Genomic DNA, 24,122 nt, shown 5'->3' with positions numbered 1-24,122 from the left:
TAAAATATGCTAATACGGGATGGTCCGTCAGTGGTCGTGGGCGGAGCATGAGCATTATGATTATCATAGTGATTGATTATTGAGTGTTTAGACTTTTTGAGGATTAAAAAAAAAAAATTATTTTTCATTGTATGGTCGTTGTGTCCACACACTGCAAAGACACATTTATATGCAAACACCATATAAAAGTGAATTTTGCATCCGATGACCCCTTTAAGTGACTCAATCTTTCTGTCATTGTCTTTGAATCATTCACTCAGTCGATTTGTTTAAAAGCACAAAGCGCGAAGTACTATTTTTTACATTACCTCACTAATAATAGTCCACTGAATAAGTAACCAGCTGTGAGTGACGCTCACAGTACATGGGTATTTACTCATTATTTAGATGCATTATGGGATTGAGTGCACTCAGTAGTGTCCACTGTAAATAGCTAGAAAAAAAACACATTAATTTAGCATGTTTTCACATGTGATCACATTGATTTCACATGGGAACTGTTTCCAAATGCACATTTTCTGTGTGCAAAGTACAGTATGTGTTTAACATATGACCAGATGTGTTTTTGCACATGTGAAATACATGTGGTTTTTCTCACCTCAAATAGTGCACCAAAGGGAGTGATTTCATACATAGCCAGAGTCAAAGCAAACAAGTGGAGCGTCAACAGTGCCTGTCCACTTTTTCAGCCGTTTTGGTTCTGGAAAGAATTATTATTTTTTTTTCATAGGGATTTTTAAAAAAAAATCGTTAAAGAGCTACAGTCATGATCAGAATTATTGCCACCCTTGGTAAATATGATCAAAGAAGGCAGTGAAAACAAATCTGCATTGTAGTCAAATCTGTGTAGTTGCAATATTACAATTTATAAATAATATCTCATTAATGTAAGATGCTTTCAAGTTCTTATGATCTTGACTTAGTTTAATTGTTTATGACTGTGATGGTTGCTTAACCATGTTACAGCAGTTTTACAGTAATAACAATACATGTATTATGGCATTTTTTGCAGAAAATGGTACCATCATAAATATGTGCAAACCAAAATCTTCTGAATGTTGACAACTGATGCTCATGCTAAACCTGTGTTTTTACTTGAAGAAATGGCATGTTTAATACTCATGTGGGACTTTGTGTTTGTTTTTAATCTGCAGGTTTGAACAGATGACCAGATACTTAGAAGTTCAGTTTACGGTCAGCTCCTGTAGCTGGACTAGTCTTACAGAAATACTTTATTTACAGACACTGCTCAAATGTATTGGTACGAGACATGTAAGATCTTGTCTGGAGAAATAATATTTGTATATGGCTAGCCCTCTGGAAGTGGAAGCTGCTTGCACTTGATAACTGCACATCCTTCAGTCAGAACTTAAACCCAGAAAGTGGATTTATTGAAAACTATCCCTGTATCCTGTGCCAACATGGGGAACAGTTTGGACTGTTGTGGAAAAAAAAACCCATGTGACCATACAGAGGATGAGACTAAAGGTTTGCTGAACAGCTCTGAATCAAAGACATCAACTAGAGCAGGAACAGATGTCGGCAGTCCAATGTCAGATGAGGAGCACAGGTAAAGTACTTTTAACTTGTTGAATTTCTCTTATTTATACATTTTTCAGTGTAACAATCTCCCTTTCGCAAATGTCGCCATGAAACGGAAATAGCAAATATCTTTTCTTCACTATTGTGAGCTATTTCTGAGTAACGGCTTGGGATGCACTGATCATGATTTTTTTATGGCCGATTCAGATTTCTGATTTTTTTAAATAATTTTTTATTACAAGAAAATGGGCCTTTTCCGATACAGGTTGCCGATATTTTTTTTCTTTGTTTAAGCTAATTTATTTGTTTGTTTTTGCTCTGTTACAGGCCAAACTGGCCTTAAACAACAACAACAACAAAAATCTGTTGCCATTTAAAATTAGAGGCAACCACTGCATTTGAATCACAATCCAAACAAAGATACTACACACATGTAGCATGAGCAGTTGTATTATATTATATTGTATAATTCAGGATCTAAAGCAATCACTCAACAATTACCCTCGCACACCTGCAGGTTTTAGATAGGTTCAATTCAAATTTATTTGTATAGCGCTTTTCACAATACATATTGTTTCAAAGCAGCTTTACAGAAAGTGCATTTCAGAAATGTACATAGAGAAATACAGTTAGTTAATCATGTATTGATTTATGGCATAAACATTGCCAGCGTCGAGTCGTCTCTTCACAGGCGCCGAGTCGTCTCTGCACGGGTGTTGGAGAATCTGTAGTTTCCATGAGAGGCTGGATACAAACTGGAGCTGACGATCTGTATTTACCTCGGGACTAGCGTCCCGAGATAACAACAGAAAAGCATATGGGAAATAATTAGCGTAGCTGCTGTTCGCAATATTAATGCATTCAATCTGATTCAACTGTAGTATAAAATGTAAGTATTATGTGAATGCCTGGCTGAAGAGATGCGTCTTTAATCTAGTTTTAAACTGGGACAGCGAGTCTGAGCCTTGAACAATATCAGGAAGGCCATTCCAGAGTTTAGGAGCTAAATGTGAAAACGCTCTCCCTCCTTTAGTGGACTTAGATATCCTAGGAATGACCAGAAGCCTCGAATTTAGTGATCTTAAAGAGCGCGATGGATTGTAGGGCGATAGAAGTTCCGTTAAATACACGGGAGCTAAACCATTTAGGGCTTTATAGGTCAGTAGCAATACTTTGTAATTGATACGGAACTTTATAGGTAACCAATGTAGAGACGACAGAATTGGTGTTATATGATCGTATTTTCTTGATCTAGTAAGAACTCTAGCGGCGGCATTTTGGACTAACTGTAGCTTGTTTATTGAGGATGCAGGACAACCAGCTAATAAAGCATTACAGTAATCTAGTCTCGAGGTCATGAATGCATGAACTAACTTTTCTGCATCAGAAACAGATAGCATGTTACGTAACTTAGCAATGTTTCTAAGGTGGAAAAAGGCTGTTCTTGTAACATATGAAATATGATTTTCAAAAGACAAGTTGCGGTCTAATATAACACCCAGGTCTTTTACTGTAGAGGATAAAGTAACAGGACACCCTTCTAAATTAAAGTTGTATTGTAAGAGGTTTTGTGGGCAGTTTTTTGGACTAATAAGTAATACCTCCGTTTTATCTGAATTTAATAGCAGAAAATTACATGTCATCCAGTATTTTATATCTTTAACACACTCTGTTAATTTAGATAATTTAGCGTTTTCATCTGGTCGTGATGAAATATATAATTGAGTGTCATCAGCATAACAGTGGAAATTAATTCCATGTTTTCTTATAATATTACCAAGTGGCAGCATATATATTGAGAATAGCAGAGGGCCTAACACAGATCCTTGCGGTACACCGTAGTTTACTGACGTTATCTTCGATTTTTCCCCATTTACGCAGACAAAATGGTAACGGTCTGATAAGTATGATCTGAACCAGCTTAATGCCTGTCCCTGAACACCAGTGTAGTTTTGTAGTCGGTCTAAGATATTGTGTGATCTATAGTATCGAACGCAGCACTAAGATCAAGTAAAACTAATATTGAGATACAGCCTTGGTCAGAAGCTAAAAGTAAATCATTTGTGATTTTAACGAGCGCAGTTTCTGTGCTATGATGCGGCCTGAACCCAGACTGAAACTTTTCATAGATATTATTTTCTTGCAAGAAAGAGCACAGTTGAGCGGACAAAACTTTTTCTAGTATTTTAGACATAAATGGAAGATTTGAAATGGGTCTGTAATTTGCTAGGTTATTATGATCTAATTGTGGTTTCTTAATAAGAGGTTTTATAACTGCCAACTTGAATATTCTTGGAACATGACCTAAGGATAAAGACGAGTTAATAATATTGAGAAGAGGCTCTTCCACTACAGGTAACACTTGTTTCAGTAGTTTAGTTGGTATTGGATCTAATAAACACGTTGTTGGTTTAGATGCAATGATAAGTTTATTTAACTCTTCCTGTCCTATAGTTGCAAAGCGCTGTAATTGTTCTTGCGGGGTGGTAATTGAGGCTGAATCATAAGACACCATTAAAGATTGAACGTTTACAATTGTGTTTCTGATGCTTTCTATTTTCTCAGTGAAGAAATTCATAAAATCATTACTACTACGCTGTAACGGAATATTTTGCTCCGGTAACGTCTGTTTATTTGTTAGTCTAGCCACGGTGTTAAATAAAACCTAGGATTATTTTGGTTGTTTTCTATTAGTTTGCGGAGATGCTCAGCCCTGGCTGCTTTTAGGGCCTTTTTATAACGTGACATACTGTCTTTCCATGCGATTTTAAAGACCTCTAGATTAGTTTGTTTCCATTTACGCTCTAAATTACGAGTTTCTCTCTTTAGAACATGCGTAACACTGTTGTACCATGGTGCTTTAGTTTTCTCTCTAACCTTTTTTAATCTAATTGGTGCAACGATGTCTAATGTACTAGAGAAAATGGTGCTCATAGTGCTAGTCATTTCCTCTAGTTCATCTGTTTGTTTGGGTTCACTGAGCAGCTGAGATAGATCAGGTAAGCTATTTGAGAAATGATCTATAGTTGTTGGAAGGATTGTTCTGCCTGGTCGATAACGCGGCGCAACATGACAAATTTCAGCGGAACGTAGTATGCAAGTGACCATGTAATGGTCAGTGACTTCATCAATTTGCGGTATAATATCTATATCGGTTGGATCGGCTCCATGTGATATAATTAAATCTAGCGTATGATTAAGACGATGAGTGGGACCAGTTACGTTTTGCTTGACCCCAAAGGAGTTTAATAAATCTGTAAACGCAGCCCCTAAAGCATCATTTGAATTATCTACGTGTATGTTAAAATCTCCAACAATTAATGCTTTATCGACATTGACCAAAAGATCTGAGAGAAATAGGTGCGTAGGAGAAAAGACCAAAAAAACAATAAAAAAAAAACCCTGCATTGCACTCATATAAAAAATAGATTTATTCACAGCATTTTGGTCACATGACCTTCATCAGGCATAACAAAGGTTTGTATTTGCCTGATAAAGGTCATGGGACTGAGGGGGGTAGGAGCATGGTCTGACTTAGCTTTGTGAAATTAAGCTACTGAACAAAAAAACAGCAGACAGACTGGATGAAAATGCAAATTCACTTTCTGACAGTAGGTGGCGCTTATGGAACAGCAACGATCTCATTCAGCTCCCTGGTTCAGTTATCAGGGCACTGATCAGGGAGTCTGCAATTTTAAGGGCTATCTCAATTGCAAAATCCTTCCAGTGCACTGAAACATTTACTCCCTAAAAAGTTCCACAATGCACCGTGAAAACCAGGGAGCATCTCTGGCTAATATAGTTCACTTGAAGGAGTGAATGAAAACTAGTGAGCGAATTCAGATACTGGGTGCGCCAGAAGGGCTGCCACTTTTGCATAGTTTGTGCTTGCTGTTTAATAATTTATTTGAAACTTAGCAAACTGGCAGCTCCAGTACTAAGATATAAAAATGTATCTTGAACTGTGTCATGGAAACTATGTATAAACCTTAGTTAAACAATTTAATAATCAAATAAAAAGGAATTTATACCTGTATGATATTACGCTGTAGCCACATTGGACCAGCGATTTGGAAAATGGATGGATGATTCTGCTGTGGATGCCGTCTACTGGTCAGACTTGGGAATTCATTCAGTGCGCGACTCTCACAGTGCATTATGGGTATGCTCTAGCCGTGGAGCAAACATCAGTTGTACACTAGTTATTGCAGTGCATTGTGGGATTGCACTCGATAATGTCCACCATGGTTTCGGACACCACTACAATTGGCTGTCCCCTCAAATAGTACCTTATTTAAAAGTATAGGGGGCGATATGTACACAGCCTGAATAAATACATTTAAACAGATCAGTGGGGAGCATCAATGCTCACTATGTTACAAAAGTTACAAACCATTATTTAATTATATTTCAGCATAAACATACATTGCTAGACAAGTAATAAACATAATCTAGCTAACATTTATAATTTATTTACGGCTAAAATGTTGCATGAATATGTAACAAGCAAAGTATTTATCATAATGTACTTTAAATAACATTAAAAAAAACTAATGTGAGAAAGATATTCAGTTCTGCTGTTGTTTATAAATACCAGTGAGGACGTTGCCATTTTGCCAGAAATAGTCACCACTGTGCCAATGTATAGTGAGCCAGCATCCTTACTGTACTTACCAGTGCCCGAATTCATGTACTCAATATACTTTTTTTGTGAACAATTGTTTTTTAGTAGTCAGTTCAATATAAGAAAAATTATACAACATATTAAAGAGTAACCAACACCTCCCACCCACTCACCAGGTAGACTTATACTGTGCTAAGGAATCGCGAGACATTGCAGTGGAAAAGGTAAAAAATAAAACACCTAATCAATAGATAAATAGAAAATATACATTAACACAAAACAAATTTAAATTTTTTTTTTTTTTTTAAAGAAACAAAGGATTTAACTATGTCAAATGTTGCACTCCAGTTCTTTAAAGTCTTTGCTCCATGAATGCGAGCTGTTGATGTCTCCAAAGAAATAATATCCAGCAGAGATAAGCCCCAGTACAGAACTGGTACACTGGTGCCTGGTACAGTACTTTCTCTGCTGGTGCGATTGTGCGTCTCTATAGTGGTGGCCAAGGTTTCCAGGTCCCAGAAAAGTTTCCAGCCAAAATGAATGAAAAGACGACATTTACATGTCAAATGCATATGGTATAATGGTTATGTCCTCATAATATTGATGACAGTATTGCAAATTATTTACTTTTTGAGGCTCGCTTTTTTTTTTTAAACCTTATTTTTCATAGATGGTCTGGAGAGAGCTTTATGTTGTTCATGTTTGAGTGGTACATCAAACTTGTGAATCCTGTTTTTCATGTACATAACATCCACATTTGACTTAAATGCATTTCAAATCAACAGGCATAAAGAAGAAACAAAACCACAACTGGGTAAATTGATTGTAACCAAGCAGCCAAATCCAGGGGCTCAAATTCCTGAAGCACAGAGCTCTTACTCTACAACAATATCAATGTTACACACCGAAGCCTCTCTTGCTCCTGAACTTAATGACAATGTTTTACCTGAAACTGCTCCAACACAAGCTATAATCTTAGGTAAAGAAACGCCAAAAACAAAGACTGAATTTACTGAAGAAATCCAAAACATTGCAGCTGAAGTCTCAGAAGCACCTCAAGACACAGTCGAAGCACCTGCCGAGATCGTTGCCCCATTGAAAGGGGAGATAGAGGCTCATCATGGATCAGTTGAAAAGGTAGACGTCGCAGCTGCTCAGATGACAGATGATGCAGGTGTCACCGCAACAATTTCAGACTCAACAGTCGCACCTGCTAAGGAGACACCTGTTAAGGAAGCACCTGTTCAGGAGGTAACTGCGCTTACTCAGGTTGAAGCTGGGAAGAACTTATCCGAACCAGAGCCAGAAACACACGTGGAGATGATTGCAGATGAGAAGGAAATGATCCAAACCGAGGAACTGCCTCTGAATGACACCTCTGAAGTGATGCATGAAAAGGCTGGTCTTAATGACACTGGGGATAATTCACTGATGGACAACAGCAGCACAGAACCTGACTCATGTGTTTTAGGTCAGTCTAATGAGTCGAATGTTATTGAGAAAAGCATAGCTGAAGTGACTGCTGAGGAACCCGTCACTGAGCCAACAGCTGAAGTGGAGGAGAAACGTACAGAGGAGACCCATTCTGAGATGGAAGGACAGAAGCAAGAAACATCTGAAGCTTCTCAAACTCAGGAACATTCACAGGAAGTTTCTTCTCCAGGTGTGGATATTACCAATGCAATCTCTCCTGGCATTGAAAATGGTCTTGTGAAGGACTCTGAGACTGAAAGAAATGCTGATGTCATAGTTGTGGAAAAGCTGCCTCAAAAAGAAGGTATAGTCCAGAAACCAAGTGATGAAGCCTTGGAAACTGAGAGTCAAGAGCAACTGCCATCTAAGCCATCTACACAAACTGACAGGTAATGAATTCATTAAAAATTAAATACAATAAAATTTGGAATACATTTTCCAACGCATCTAGAATTGAGTTGTCCATGTTAGGGGTGGGCGATATACTGGTCGACATGATAAACTGCAGATATTTGATAATCAAATTACATTGCAGTACTGTATCATCATGAAAGTTGATCTTTTTTAAGCGTTTTAATTGTATTTTAAAATTCAAGCTATTTTAAGATGTGAAAGAGAACCGAATTTGGTTCTTGCTTGAATAATTCATTTCTTTGTTCTTTTAATGTTTTCTGTTTTCAATAAGCCTGAGAACATTTTTCTTACATTAGTTAGTTAGACTAGTATTAGTTTTTGCTGTGATATTGAAATGAGAAACTTGAAATTCCTATGTCGTCTTAAATTTTGGCATCTTAACCTTATTTTCATTAAAAATTACTATTACTCTATCGTGATTTAAGATTTTAGTCTTATCGTCCACCCCAGTTATTTTAGTATCATTGAGATAATATTATAGTTTTTATTAATATTTTGAATTCGGTTTTATTTTAAGTTATTTTAAACAAAATAAAAATTAGGAATGTTACCTTGGCAACTAGCTTAAATAAACAATAAAAGTTTAAGTTTTCTATATTTTATTTTATTTCTGTTAAAGGAGAAGTTCACTTTTAAAATGAAAATTCTGTCATCATATTGACTTCCATAGTAAAATTTTTTATTTCTATGGAAGTCAATGGGACCCAAAAACTGCCTGGTTACTGATATTCTTCTAAATATCTTCCTTTCTGTTCAGCAGAAGAAAGAAATTCATACAGGTTTGAAACAACATATGGGTGATTATATGATGACAGAATTTTCATTTTAAAAGTGAACTTCTCCTTTAATGTTTATTTCATATCAAGTTTTTTATGGTTTCAGTTTTAGTTAACTGTAATAACGCTGGTATGTGTGGATTCTAACCAGTCTCTCTATTCTATTACAGCACTATTGAGGTGAACACACCTGAAGTCACAGATGTTATGACAGATCTAGAAAAGAGTGAAAAGGTTGCAGAGCAAGAGCATGAGGCTCCAGAACCCACTGAGAATGGCCTGGACTCCACATGTGCCTCAGTGCCATCAAGCCCCATTGAAAAAAACAGAGCCACTGACACAATGAGGCTAGTACTTCCTGTTGTTCAGTTATTACCATTAGGTGGCGCAAAACTCTCATGAGTTCATAAAAATGTTCTGCGATTAAGTGTAGTTATTAGTTTGCAGTGTAATCACACCACAATGAATTGACAAAGTTTATGTCACACCAAGCTAAACACTAGGTACAAACACTAGGATCAGTGCAGCGATATTGTGTCAACATTTCTTTTAGAAATCAGATTTTTGTCTCGTAAATGTGTCACTGTTTGTTTTTTAACACCATACATTTGTTATATGGATGGCTTTGTCGTCTTCTTGTGGGTAATAATGTTTATATAATGTTTTAATGTGTTAATAGGCTACTGATGTATCAGGTCTAAGTAGTGTTTATCAGGTGTTTTACAATTCCTCAGGACAGTTGCTGTCTGAGCAGCATTCCTTTCATTCCTATTTTGAGAACATGTTTTTCATGATTGTAGATTATATGACCTTTGACTCAGTTTAAAGCTATGAAATGGCCACATTTAGACAGTTTAGATTTATATATATATATATATATATATATATATATATATATATATATATATATATATATATATATATATATATATATATATATATATTTACTTATGTATGTATGTATATATATATATATATATATATATTTACTTATGTATGTATGTATATATATATATATGTATGTAGGTCAGCACATATTCAAATAATATCTGAAGAATTGTCAGACTTTGAAAACTGGAGTAATGGCTGCTGAAAATTCATTCTTGCTATCACAGAAATAAATTACGTTTTAAAATATATTAAAAAGAAATAGCCGTTTTATATTCTAACAATAATATTTCAGAGTATTACTGTTTTACTGTATCAGATAAATGCAGCCTTTGTAAACATTTGAAACTCCTTTCACAAACATAAAAAAAAAGACCCCCGTACACCCCAAACTTTTGAACTGATCTATACTGATATTTGCAAATATTTTGGTTCTTAATGTAGTTTATGGCAATAAAATAATAGCAGAAAGTATAGAAAAGAAAATGCAATTTAAAATATACGTATAAAACATGCCTTTAATGTTTTTAAAAAGTATTGAGACACCAAATTGTGTCATCTTTGTCAGAATTGCCTAATAACCACTCGACCATTTCCCGTTTACAGTGATTATGTTGCTGTAGAAAACACTGAGGCCAAAGGTGAGGTTACTGTGGCGAGTGATGCAAAATTACTGGAGGAAGTTGTAAAAGGTGTTTCAGAGACTGGGCCTCAACAAACAGAAGAGGAAAAGGAAAAACAGGAAGAGGAAGCAAGTGTTGCCCAGGAAAATGAAGGAAAAGAAGACACGTCCGACACCCAAAAAGAAGATATCATTTTTAGAACAAGCACGGTAGAGATAAAGCTGATACCTGTAAAAGAGACAGAAGAGAGCGTGGAAGAAGTGCAAGAGCCACTGGATGAGTATGTGTCATTCTTGAATTCAGTCTTTCCAGCCATATCTTTAGTTTGGAAAGCCGATGGTCAGAAAGCATTTGGACATCAGAATCAATTGTTAATTAGACAAATGAATGAAGACTAGAGAATGCAGTATTGTGAGTATCGTCTGGCAACTCCTTGAACCGGAACTACTGTATGTTTACAATAATGTTTTCACTAAAATATGAATATTTATAAAAAAGTGTGAAGAACCGATTTAGAAGAACTAAAAAATCAGGACAAAGCTTCTTTAGATCCAGACAGTTAAATTTGCCCTTCATGATGAATCATTATCTTTTGGATGTGAGTTGTACATGTTGTACTTTAATATAGCTCTTCCAACTAGACTCCTCATGACTGCTTATCATTGTGAATATCATGTGCAAGATAGTTCCTCTTTTTGTTGTAGGAGTGCAAACCTGTATCTGGGAGCAGAGGACACTGAAATGGGAGCCAGCAATAACAAGCCATCCAAACCACTACTAGAGCTTACAAGTATTAAAGATTAATTTGTTTGTCACGTTATATCTCTACTTTAGCAATATAAGTGATTATATGCAATCCACCAGCCATTAACATTGCAGTTAAGGAAAAGTATTAGAGACAATCAAATCACTGAAAATGTGATTTGACCCTGTTGTTTTGTTTTCAAAGATACTGGTCCAACGTTTTTCTGCATCCATCTCATTGTGTATTTGTGTTTTTCTTCCTGTCTAGTTCCTGGTGTAGAGACCAGATGTAGCTTAGCACCAGCTGTGGACATACTGGCTTACAGTGAGCAAGAATGGAAGGGGAACACGACCAAAAGCACTCTCATCAGAAAGGTGACCTAACTTTTTTTCTGTGTGTCTAAAATGTTGTGCTTAAAGTATACTATTTTTAAAATAAAATGTCATTTGGTTTGATATTTTGCTGAGATATGTGTAAAATCAAAAACAAGTTAAAATCTTGAGTTTCTGCCCTAAGATCAATAAAAAAATCCTGACTGAAGTTGTCATAATTCATGCCTGAAAGGGTTAAGTTTTAAGTGTGCTTAAAGTGTCCAAATGCTTTTTGGGGCCACTGCACTCTAGTTTGACCTGTCTGTGCTTGTTGTAGAAGTCTGACTTGCATCAGTGTGTGTGTTTCAGGGCTACAGTGAGATGTCCCGTAGCTTCAGCGGTCTGAGGAGAGTCAGAGGAGATAATTACTGTGCTCTCCGTGCCACGCTGTTCCAGGTGCTGGCGACCAGCACAAACATGCCCACCTGGATACAGGATGAAGGCTTTCTATTGGTGAGGAGACCCCTCTAGACCTCAGTCAGGGTAGATGCCATAATCGATTTTTCATTAAAGGGGTCATTCATAGCTAGCAAGATGGGCTTTTTATAAAACTTGGCCATCTATGCAGTAGAAGATGATTTTTTTTCTTCTTTAAATCGTTGCTACATGACTATGGGTCTGGGCTTGATCTGACTGTCTATTGGCAGGAGTACAAAAATGCAAAAGTACAATCTGTATTTTGAAACTAACGAAAGCCCTAGAGCTGTCAAATGTGTCACATATCATCTGGCAGACTTTTGCTGACAAATAAACCAGGTCATGTGGGTGCAGGTAACACGGAGAAAGAGTAAACATTGTTCGTTAAATTTACTTACCAACATAATTGGTTGAAAATCAGCAAACTTTCCTTTTAACTGAAAGCATGCTTTACATTTTCATTTGTTTCAGATTACATATGGCCTCTAGGGTTTATAAGATAACACTGTATGTGAGGCTTTCTAGCTCAGATTAACAGCTGCTGGTTATTCTCACAGTTGCCAGAGATGATTGAAGCTCGGGAGCATTTGATTGGTGGATGGGTGTTTCCCCCAGAATGCAAGTGGGCAAGTGAGGAGGACGACTCTGTGGAGAGACTGAAATACTATTTGGATCTCCTTAAGAAAAAGGTGAATCTCTATACAGTATATGTAGCCTACATGTATGTATATATATATACATGTGTAAAGTAAAGTACACCCGTTTGAATCTCTATGGTTTTATGTATCGGGCATAATAAAAAAATATCTGGTCTCTGGCAGGTTTTAAAATGAGGTAAATACAATCTCAGATGAACAACAACACATGACATATTACACTGTTTCATGGTTTATTTAACAAAAACTTGGCCAAAATGGAGAAGCCTTGTGTGACAAACTAAGTGCACCCTTCACTGCTTCCATAGAATTTAAGAGGGTAAGTAGCAGTCAGGCGCTGCTAATCAAATGTATTTGGCTTCGTTTACACTTGGAAATAACATGCGATCACGTGATCTGATCAAGCAGATTGGATCATTAGTCAATCAGAACATGGCGCATTTACATTTGTTCACATTAAAGGGATAGTTCGGCCAAAAATGATATTAAACCCATGATTTACTCACCCTCAAGCCGTTCGAGATGCATATGTCAATCATTTTTCAGACAAACACATTTTCAGTTATTTTAGAAAATGTCTTAGATCTTTCAGTGGTTATAATGTCAAGTTATGGGGTCCACCTCCTTCAAATGTGCCACCTCCTTCAAGCCTCCACCTCCTTCCACCTCCTTCAAGTCCCAAAAATGTGCATGCATCCTTCACAAAAGTAATCCATCCGGCTCCAGGGGGATAAACGAAAGCCTTCTGAGGGTAATCCGTGTGGTTTTGTCGTAAAAATATACATATTTAAAACTTTATAAATGAAAATAACTGTCTTCCGGCAACGGTCGACGCGCTTTCACTGGAGATGGATGCCGGCGTAGGACGTAGCGTAGGAAGCGTTGTGACGTAGAACGAATGCGACAGCGCAGCCAGAGAGCAGAGCAAAACAAAACTCCACTCAGGATTTCCGTGAAGAGTTATTTGATTTAGCTATACTTAAGTTTTTTATTAGGCTTAAAATGGTTCGGGCCTGCATCTACCCTGGATGCTTAAATTTATTTAAAACTGTAAGGTTACGCGCGCGGGCGTCAAAGGTGCACCAGTAGCATTTCACAGATTCTATGTCACGACGCTTCCTACGCTACGTCCTACGTCGGCATCCATCTCCCGTGAACGCGCGTCGACCGTTGCCGGAAGCCAGTTATTTTAATTTATGAAGTTTTAAATATGTATATTTTTACGACAAAACCACACAGATTACCCTCAGAAGGCCTTCGTTATCCCCCTGGAGCTGGATGGATTACTTTTGTGAAGGATGCATGCACATTTTTGGGACTTGAAGGAGGTGGACCCCATAACTTGACATTATAACCACTGAAAGATCTAAGACATTTTCTAAAATAACTGAAAATGTGTTCGTCTGAAAAATGATTGACATATGCATCTCGAACGGCTTGAGGGTGAGTAAATCATGGGTTTAATATCATTTTTGGCCGAACTGTCCCTTTAAGTAACCTCTGTATCTGGATAACCGAGCGGATTTCTGTTTCCTGCATAATATTTAAATTAGGTCTGTGGCACGACACCAGATTAAGAGTAAAGATGACACACAATGTGTCCTCGACTACCTCTGGACAAGGACACGCTGATCGGATAACATTCCGATCAGAAACGCGTTTACACTTGTCTTTTCAATGTTTATGTGGACAACATCCGGATACAGGTCACATGTTAATGCCAAGTGTAACCGCAGCCTTTGATTAACTGAATTGTGACCAACTCAAAACCAGAAGTTTTGCCAGTTTGCTGGTCTAGAGTATTCAGGTGTGTGTTAACACAGTGCCAAGGAGGAAAGACATCAGCAATGATCTTAGAGAATCAATTGTTATTGCCCATCAATCTAGGAAGTGTTACAAGGCCATTTCCAAACAAATTGTAGTCCATCATTCTAGTCAAGTCAATACAGATTGTTTCAAAGCAGCTTTACAGCGATAACAGGAAGATGCAACAAAGTTTGTTTCCAGAAGAAATTAGCAATATTCTACAACATTCAAGACAGTTACCAATCTTCCCAGGAATAGACGTCCCAGCAAATTCACCCCAAGGTCAGACCGTGCAGTGCTCAGAGAAACTGCAAAATACCCAAGAGCTACATCTCAGACACTACAGGCCTCAGTTAACATGTTAAATGTTAAAGTTCATGGCAGTACAGAAGCACACTGGACAAGTATGCATTGTTTGGAAGGGTTGCCAGATGAAAGCCTCTTCTCTCTAAAAAGATCATGACAGCACAGCTTTGGTTTGCAAAGTTGCATCTGAACAAACCTCAAGACTTCTGGAACAATGTCTTTTGGGCAGACGAGACCAAAGTGGAGATGTTTGGTCATAATACACAGCGCCACATTTGGTGAAAACTAAACACAGCATATCAGCACACACACCTCATAACACCTGTCAAGCATGGTGATGGAGGGTTGATGATTTGGGCTCACATACATGAACATCTAACGTGACCAAGCCAGCGTAGATGTCTCCGGTGAGCAAGGCAAACATACTAGGTATCTCCGCCTGCGCGAGAACATTTTTGTTTGGAACATGGTCCAGTCAGGAGATTCCCAAAATCCTACTTAGATTGCATAGCATATATGGAAGACATTGATTCTGCATTCTTAGTGGGAATATAGGGTCCATGTTTTGTTGCTGTGTAGAGCAGTGTGTCGAATACATAGGCTTGGTACACCTTTATACTTATTCTTTATTATACCTTACATACTTCCAGAAAAAAATCCAGAAATCACAATATATGATTTTTTTAACTATTTATTTGTATGATACAGCTGCAAATAAGTATTTGAACACCTGTCTATCAGCTAGAATTCTGACCCTCAAAGACCTGTTAGTCTGCCTTTAAAATGTCCACCTCCACTCCATTTATTATCCTAAATTAGATGTTTGAGGTCGCTAGCTGCATAAAGACACCTCTCCACCCCATACAATCAGTAAGAATCCAACTACTAACATGGCCAAGACCAAAGAGCTGTCCGAAGACACTAGAGACAAAATTGTACACCTCCACAAGGCTGGAAAGGGCTACGGGGAAATTGCCAAGCAGCTTGGTGAAAAAAGGTCCACTGTTGGAGCAATCATTAGAAAATGGAAGAAGCTAAACATGACTGTCAATCTCCCTCGGACTGGGGCTCCATGCAAGATCTCACCTCGTGGGGTCTCAATGATCCTAAGAAAGGTGAGAAATCAGCCCAGAACTACACGGGAGGAGCTGGTCAATGACCTGAAAAGAGCTGGGACCACCGTTTCCAAGGTTACTGTTGGTAATACACTAAGACGTCATGGTTTGAAATCATGCATGGCACGGAAGGTTCCCCTGCTTAAACCAGCACATGTCAAGGCCCGTCTTAAGTTTGCCAATGACCATTTGGATGATCCAGAGGAGTCATGGGAGAAAGTCATGTGGTCAGATGAGACCAAAATAGAACTTTTTGGTCATAATTCCACTAAACGTTTTGGAGGAAGAAGAATGATGAGTACCATCCCAAGAACACCGTCCCTACTGTGAAGCATGGGGGTGGTAGCATCATGCTTTGGGGGTGTTTTTCTGCACATGGGACAGGGCGACTGCACTGTATTAAGGAGAGGATGACCGGGGCCATGTATTGCGAGATTTTGGGGAACAACCTCCTTCCCTCAGTTAGAGCATTGAAGATGGGTCGAGGCTGGGTCTTCCAACATGACAATGACCCGAAGCACACAGCCAGGATAACCAAGGAGTGCCTCTGTAAGAAGCATATCAAGGTTCTGGCGTGGCCTAGCCAGTCTCCAGACCTAAACCCAATAGAGAATCTTTGGAGGGAGCTCAAACTCCGTGTTTCTCAGCGACAGCCCAGAAACCTGACTGATCTAGAGAAGATCTGTGTGGAGGAGTGGGCCAAAATCCCTCCTGCAGTGTGTGCAAACCTGGTGAAAAACTACAGGAAACGTTTGACCTCTGTAATTGCAAACAAAGGCTACTGTACCAAATTTTAACATTGATTTTCTCAGGTGTTCAAATACTTATTTGCAGCTGTATCATACAAATAAATAGTTAAAAAATCATACATTGTGATTTCTGGATTTTTTTTTTTAGATTGTCTCTCACAGTGGACATGCACCTACGATGACAATTTCAGACCCCGCCATGATTTCTAAGTGGGAGAACTTGCAAAATAGCAGGGTGTTCAAATACTTATTTTCCTCACTGTATATATATATATATATATATATATATATATATATATATATATATATATATATATATACAGTATCTGACAAAAGTGAGTACACCCCTCACATTTCAGCAAACATTTTAGTATATCTTCTCAAGGGACAATACGATGGAAATGAAACTTGGATATATTTTAGAGTAGTCAAAGTGCTACTTGTATAGCAGTATATATTTACTGTCCTCTGAAAATAACTCAACATACAGCCATTATTGTCAAAATAGCTGGCAACAAAAGTGAGTACACACTAAGTGATAATAGCTGTATGTCGTTTAACCATGCAAAGCCACATGTCCTATTCATCATTTTCATGTTTTTGTCTGCTTGACCGGACCATACAAATTTGTGCATCTTGTATTAGAGCAGTTAAAATTTGTGCTTTGAGTACAATTCTCTCATATTGACCACTGGATGTTCAACATGGCACCTCATGGCAAAGAACTCTCTAAGGATTTGAGAATTAGAATTGTTGCTCTCCACAAAGATGACCTAAGCTATAAGAAGATTGGTAACACCCTGAAACTGAGTTATGGGCCAGGGTTACACAGAGGTTTTCCAAGACAGGTTCCACTCGGAACAGGCCTCGCAAGGGTCAATCAAAGAAGTTGAGTCCTCGTGCTGTGTGTCAGGTGCAGAAGCTGGCTTCAAAAAACAGATGCATGATCGTGCCAGCATTGCTTTAGAGGTTGCAGAAGCAGAAGGTCAGCTTGTCAGTGCTCAGACCATACGCCGCACACTGCAACAAGTCTGTTTGCATGGCTGTCGTCCCTGAAGAAAGCCTCTTCTGAAGCTGGCTCACAAGAAAGCCCACAAACAGTTTGCTGAAAGCAACCTGTCCAAGAATATGAACTACTGGAACCATGTCCTTTGGCCTAATGAGACTAAGATAAACTTGTTTGGTTCAGATGGTGTCCAGCATGTGTGGCGACGCCCTGGTGAGGAGTACCAAGAACATTGTGTCTTGCCTACAGTCAAGCATGGTGGTGGTAGCATCATGGTCTGGGACTGCATGAGTGCTGCTGGTACTGGGGAGCTGTGCTTCATTGAGGGAACCATGGATTCCAACATGTACTGTGACATTCTGAAGCAGAACATGATGCCCTCCCTTCAGAAACACGATAACGACCCCAAACACACCGCCAAGATGACAACTGCCTTGCTAAAGAAGCTGAAGGTGATGATGGAGTGGCCAAGTATTTCTCCAGACCTGAACCCTATTGAGCACCTATGGGGCGTCCTCAAGCGGAAGGTGGAGAGGCGCCATGTGTCTAACAGCCATCAGCTCCGTGATGTCATTATGGAGGATTAGAAGAGGATCCCAGCAACAACCTGTGCAGCTCTGGTGAACTCCATGCCAAGGAGGATTATTGGCAATAGGATTAATATTGACACTTTGGACACACTTTTGACACCTCACTTTTGTTGCCAGCTATTTTGACAGTAATTGCTGTATGTTGAGTTATTTTCAGAGGACAGAAATTATATACTGCTATAAAAGCAGCACTTTGACTACTCTAAAATTTATCAAAGTTTCATGTGAGGGGTGTACTCACTTTTGTGAGATACACATACAGTGTGTGTGTGTGTATGTCTGTTTGAACGCACTGAACATTAAAATTTGTATTATATTTTTAAATGAATAATTTCACATTATCTCCAAATTAATGTTGAAACAACATGACAGTAGACTATATTTTAAAGTCTTTTTTATAAAAGAAGGCCAGTATCACCCATACCAATACTGCTACTGATGTCTGATATTTTTGTTTTTCTCAATTTTAGCCGTTAATCCTAACATTTATTAGGCTTTAAAAAAATATAACAACTTTTAATTTAAGTGAACTCTTCATATAACCAATTATAATAAATGTCACATTTACATGTGCCCTTCAATATATCAGGGCTCAATTTTTTTCTATTGGCCCAGTTAGGCCGGTTCAGATTTTTACTTGCCCTTGTCATAATGCACAAAAGGTTAGTTTTTGTTGTTTCTGACCCATTTAACCTTGTAAACAGTGTTTTAAGACCTGTAGGTCTAACAGGTAGGATCTATACAGAAATTTAATAAAGTTATTAAACATTTAACAGTCTTCATTGCATAAAAAAAGAGCAGTGATTTTCTCTTTTTATTTAGTTTTTAGCTTTATAAGGCTCCTGTCACTTTAAGACCTGCCACACATCCCATTTACTCACAACTTAATTGAACTCATTTAAGACTGTGCTTGTGAGGATACTAGACGAAACAGGCATTTTGGCATAATTTTGTGTTTTTGTCTGTTCAAGCGCTGTCTGAAGTGGCTTTCTGTGCGCACGAGTCATGTGTGTGTCACAGACAAGAGATTCACAAATGCGCGCCAGTACAGAACATACATATACAGTACATACATACATATACACTACTGTTTAAAGGTTTTAGATTGGAAATATTTTTTAATGTTTTTAAAAGGTCTCTTCTGCTCACCAAGACTGCATTTATTTGATCCAAAATATAGCAACAAATATTTTTAAATATTTTTTAATTTTGTTTTCTATTTGAATATATTTTTTAAAAGGCAATTCATGATGGTAAAGCTGAATTTTCAGCATCACGGAGTACTTGATTCTCGCAGCCTTCAGAAATTCAGTTTCTGAAGCACCTTGTGTAGTTAATCAGATAAAAGCATCACCATAACCTTTGTGTTTTCACATCTGTCTTTGTTGTCTATTCAGTGGCAGGCAACAGCGGCCTGTGAGAGCCCAGAGGAGAAGCAGAATCTGTGTGAGCGTGCGTTTCAGGGTGGAGAGGAGGAGTATGGTCTTCTAGAAGCACTCAAGTTTCTGATGCTGGCCAAAGCCATTGAGCTTCATCACAACATGGTGGCAGATCAAGAAGTGCCTGTGTTCTGCTGGCTTCTTTTTGCCCGCGACACATCAGAAAACCCAAAAACCCTCCTGGCCAATCACCTGAGCCAGATCGGCTTCAGTGGAGGGGTAGAACAGGCACGTACGGTGACACTGACAAACTAACTTACAGCTCTGTCTCTCTTTAATCTGGGAAAAAAAGTACTATTTAAATGTGTTTGCTTTGTGTGTTGTAGGTAGAGATGTTTCTATTGGGCTATGCCTTAACACACACCATTCAAGCCTTCCGTCTGTACATGACAGACACAGAGGAGTTTGTGTCACATTACCCAGATGACCACAAGCAGGAGTGGCCCTGCGTGTGTATCGTCACAGAGGACGATCGCCATTACAACGTCCCTGTCAGGAGGACCGTTCAGCACCAGCACGGAGAAGATCTCACGATGACCTAACAACAGAGACTTCACAGAACAAATCTGATCTACAAATGGACATGATGTTTTGTTTCTGAAATGATCTCTTGGTCATCCGATGAATGAGAAGATGAAGGGAATTTACAGCAATCTACCGAGATCAAATTGCAAGCAGAAGTGCTCAGGTTTTTCCCCCCCAAAATGAATCGCAGAACGAACATCTGTCTGTCAGGAAATGCTGTGATGACTAACGCCGATTCAGAAAGGAAAAGAAAAACCTTACTGCCTTTTTACTTTAAGCGTGATATTTGTTTGTATTATGCACTGTTGGATATGGCGTCGATTTACATTGTCAATGTTTTAAAAAAAAAAAATACTAAAGAGTTTACAATAATTTTAGAGAATTTTAATTCATAAGAATGTATTGTGGGTATAGTAAGGGAAATGAGGTTATGGTCTTACTGTAAGTTCTTAATTTATATTGTTAGAGACTTTTTTTTACATTTCATTGCTACGTATATATGTGACAGTAGAATTTTCCCATACTGGTTTTGATTTTTATTGCCATGACTGTTTTTTGAACTGTTTAACTGAGGTTCTACACAAAAAAGTTTTCAAATTAGAGCAGTTCAACTAACTTAATTATTTTGGTTGCCATCATGTTATGTTTACATGTTCTTAACACACTGAAAGCAACAAAAACGTGCATAAATCACGTTAACAGGCAGCTGGTGAAACACAGATGCCAAGTAGAGTTCAAGATAACTTAATATTTAGCTTATTGTGGAGTTAAGCAAAAACTACTTGCACTTTTATTTCTTTTTTTCCCCCGTTCATCTGAATTTTTGTATTTATCACTGAAGATTAACACTGAATAACTTAATTGCCAAAAATACAAAAAGTTATACAGTATTGGTTGTAAAAAAGCAAATTTTTTCAAGAACTGGAAAGCAAGATCATTTGAGGAAATATGAATAAAATATTCTATGACTCACTTCAGCCTCTCGCTTTAATATGCACAAAACATGCAAAACAGAAATGCAAAAAAGGACAGCTTTAGCCCAACATTTGTTTAATATACGCAATGCATTCATAAGGTGCTTAGTTTATTTGTATGTGCCGACATAAGATCTGTCATTCAGTTAGGCCACAAACACCGAGTAACAAGTAAAGCAGGCCCTAAAAACTCACAAAATTACATTACATTTAGTATTTTAACAAAAGAGGTATTGAAAGAAAAGCGTATAGTACATTTCTAAGATCTGGAAAATGAAATAAAATGGATTCTATAATGTGGTCCCAGCACAAAATACTGGATCAGATAACTTGATCAGAAATTATGTTCATGCATTCATCATAACTCATAAATATAGTCTACTGTACGTCAGTACTGTACTATAACTCCATAGTGACATTTGCAAAGTATACAACATTTGTGCAGTGAATACAAAAATAAATCAATTGAAATATACTATCAAATCTAGTCTGTGCCACAAGTCAGTAAAAGATATTCCTTCTAAGCAATTTATAATACACTGAAAGTGTAACTATTCATTGTGCGTCTCAATACAAGAGGAAAACGTTATGTCTCAGGATCAAAGTTCAGCAGATAACAGGTCTGTCATTAAAGCATCTTTCAAGCCTGTTTGTGATGCACTGTTTCTCCATTTTTCCCCCCGAAAACGTTCACAGGCTGAAGAACAGGAACTCTGGAAGACGTCTGTAAAAATGCCTCAGTTTAAAAAGTGCAGGAGTGCATTTGATGTAGACATGCAAATCTGCTCATTCTACCCCATACAATCTCACCGTTCCCCTGGGGTAATGCAGAGATTGTAGACCTGTAGAAACATTAGCTCTATAGAATAAAGTCCTAGTTAAAACTTATTGTCAAAAATCCAAGACACTGCACTGCTGCAGAGATCCACCTCTTCACCATCTCCAAATGAAAGAAAAAACATGCATACAGTATTCTACCCTTGCTTTCTCTTTCCGTGCTTTGATTCATTCATCTTCTCTTTCCGTCAGCTCATTCTCAGCCTCCTCAATGACGTCTAACTCTGTCCTGGAAGTGATTTCAGTCATCGGGGAAGAGTTATTCTCCTCCACAACCATTTCTGCTTCTGGGGTTTTCTTCTGATAACACAAATTGACAATAATAAATATTGCAGAATAGACACTGAACACGAGTATGTTAAAAGTCTAGGACCAATGAGACGATAATATTGCTTTCAGGTGTCGTGTATAAAAATTGAGACAAAATTAAGCTTTTTTTTTCATTAAAATATATTATTATATAAAATTGTTATATGTTTAGTTGTTTACTAAGTTTACAATGTTTAGTAAGTTACTCTAATAAGAAATTAATTACTGGGTAAATACATCTTCAATCATATAATTAGATTACTGTACTAATTACTCTCTCTAAAAAGTGTTGCATTACTTATTACTTTCTAAATCCTAATCAACTTCGCCTAGTTGAGCAATACAACGATAGACATGAAACTGCTCTTTTAATTCTTTCACATAAATAATTCTTGAACTGATCAAAGTATTTAAAGGGAGAAAGTTACATTAAAAACACATTTTAACATTACATTTTTTTTGTGTTAAATCCACTATTGTTTTATATAGAACTGTTCTATAGTTTATACAGTATTTAATGCAACTACATCAGAAGTAACTAATTAAATTACACAAAAAAATGTTAATTAAACTGAACCCCCTGGCGTAAACACTGTGATACTTTCAAAACATTCATTTTTTTCACAGCAACACCTCAGCCAATGGTGTGAGTTTAGGCTGGGCAACTTGTTTTTCTGACCAATGACAGAAGAGGAACTGTTCTGGAACCTGTTTGAAAATAATCATTATTGACCAATTGTAATCTGAATGTGCAAGGCTTCCGGTGTCAGTTGTTTTTAGTTATTTTAGCTGTACATTATGTTGGAAACTGGTAAAAAAAAAAGTATTATCATAAACGCTTTCTTTAGCTGCATCTTTTAGTGCAGATAGTTTTGCTGTTTACTGCACTTATTATTCTTGTAGTTATTTATCTATAGTACCTAATAATTTGTAAGTCTCGCACAGCTGAGCTAGATAATGGCACTATTGTCTTCTGTAGAGCTGCTTCATGGCTAAATCGAATTAATTTTAAAATTGATTAACTTTACATAGTTATTGACCTGAACTTAAAGGGTTAGTTCACCCAAAAATGAAAATTCTGTCAGTAATTACTCACCCTCATGTTGTTCCAACCGCGTAAGACCTTCGTTCATCTTCGGAACACAAATTAAGATATTTTTGATTAAATCTGAGACTTGTCTCACTCCTCCATAGGCTTTCAGAGGGACTGAAACTTGCTGGCCCAGAAAAAAGTTATTAAAGAGATCGTTAATATAGTCCAAGTGACTCCAGTGGCTCAATCTTAAGTTTATCAAGCGACGAGAATACTTTTTGTGCGCAAAAACAAACAAAAATAACGACTTTATTCCACTATTCATTTCCTTCTCTCTGGGCCTCTAGTTGGTTCACGTAGTGTTTTTGCATAGCGCGTCTGTGTTACACGTCACCACGTAGGCTCACAATTGGCCGAAGCGGGTCATGTGTGTGATGCGTGATGACGTGTAACACAGACGCGCTGCGCAAAAACACTACGAGGCCCAGAGAGAAGGAAATGAATAGTGGAATAAAGTCGTTATTTTTGTTTGTTTTTGCGCACAAAAAGTATTCTCGTCGCTTGATATACTTAGGATTAAGCCACTGTAGTCACTTGGACTATATTAACGATGTCTTTAATACATTTTCTGGGCCAGCAAGTTTCGGTCCCTCTGAAAGCCTATGGAGGAGTGAGACAACTCTCAGATTTAATCAAAAATATCTTAATTTGTGTTCCGAAGATGAACGAAGGTCTTACGCAGTTGGAACAACATGAGGGTGAGTAATTACTGACAGAATTTTCATTTTTGGGTGAACTAACCCTTTAATCAACACTGAACTGATTTGAGCTGAATATTTGAAGAAGTTTGCATCATTGATTCTGTTATTTTCCTGTTTATTACTGCGATACTGCTTTGAAACAA

The 24,122-nt window shown here is 37.6% G+C and overlaps 2 protein-coding genes across 4 annotated transcripts in view; one reads left to right on the top strand and one right to left on the bottom strand.

Moving 5' to 3' along the window:
* Nucleotides 1–1,211: 1,211 nt before the first annotated feature.
* Nucleotides 1,212–21,038, top strand: LOC308682560 (uncharacterized protein). Its single transcript, XM_081352365.1, has 10 exons — nt 1,212–1,570; nt 6,952–8,028; nt 9,000–9,176; nt 10,324–10,620; nt 11,045–11,130; nt 11,353–11,459; nt 11,766–11,909; nt 12,431–12,562; nt 19,499–19,768; nt 19,867–21,038. The coding sequence occupies exons 1-10, from the start codon at nt 1,422–1,424 to the stop codon at nt 20,080–20,082; spliced, it is 2,655 nt and encodes an 884-aa protein (XP_081208491.1). The 5' UTR covers nt 1,212–1,421; the 3' UTR covers nt 20,083–21,038.
* ankha (ANKH inorganic pyrophosphate transport regulator a) overlaps nt 21,036–24,122 on the bottom strand; it is a 36,593-nt gene continuing 33,506 nt past the window's right edge. The window contains exons 12-13 of one of the 3 annotated variants that reach the window (XM_081352367.1): nt 22,018–22,176; nt 21,036–21,763 (exon numbers count right to left, since the gene is read on the bottom strand). In XM_081352367.1, coding sequence (XP_081208493.1) covers nt 22,045–22,176 — 132 coding nt within the window. In that variant the 3' untranslated portion in view covers nt 21,036–21,763; nt 22,018–22,044. Of the gene's footprint in view, nt 22,177–24,122 lie in introns of all 3 variants that reach the window. The other 2 variants (XM_081352366.1, XM_081352368.1) reach the window with 2 other exon arrangements.

This window comes from Scardinius erythrophthalmus, assembly GCF_964197995.2.
Source record: "Scardinius erythrophthalmus genome assembly, chromosome: 22".
NCBI lineage: Eukaryota > Metazoa > Chordata > Actinopteri > Cypriniformes > Leuciscidae > Scardinius > Scardinius erythrophthalmus.
Note: the sequence above shows the minus strand (reverse complement) of the source record. Positions and strands in the feature narration are given on the sequence as shown.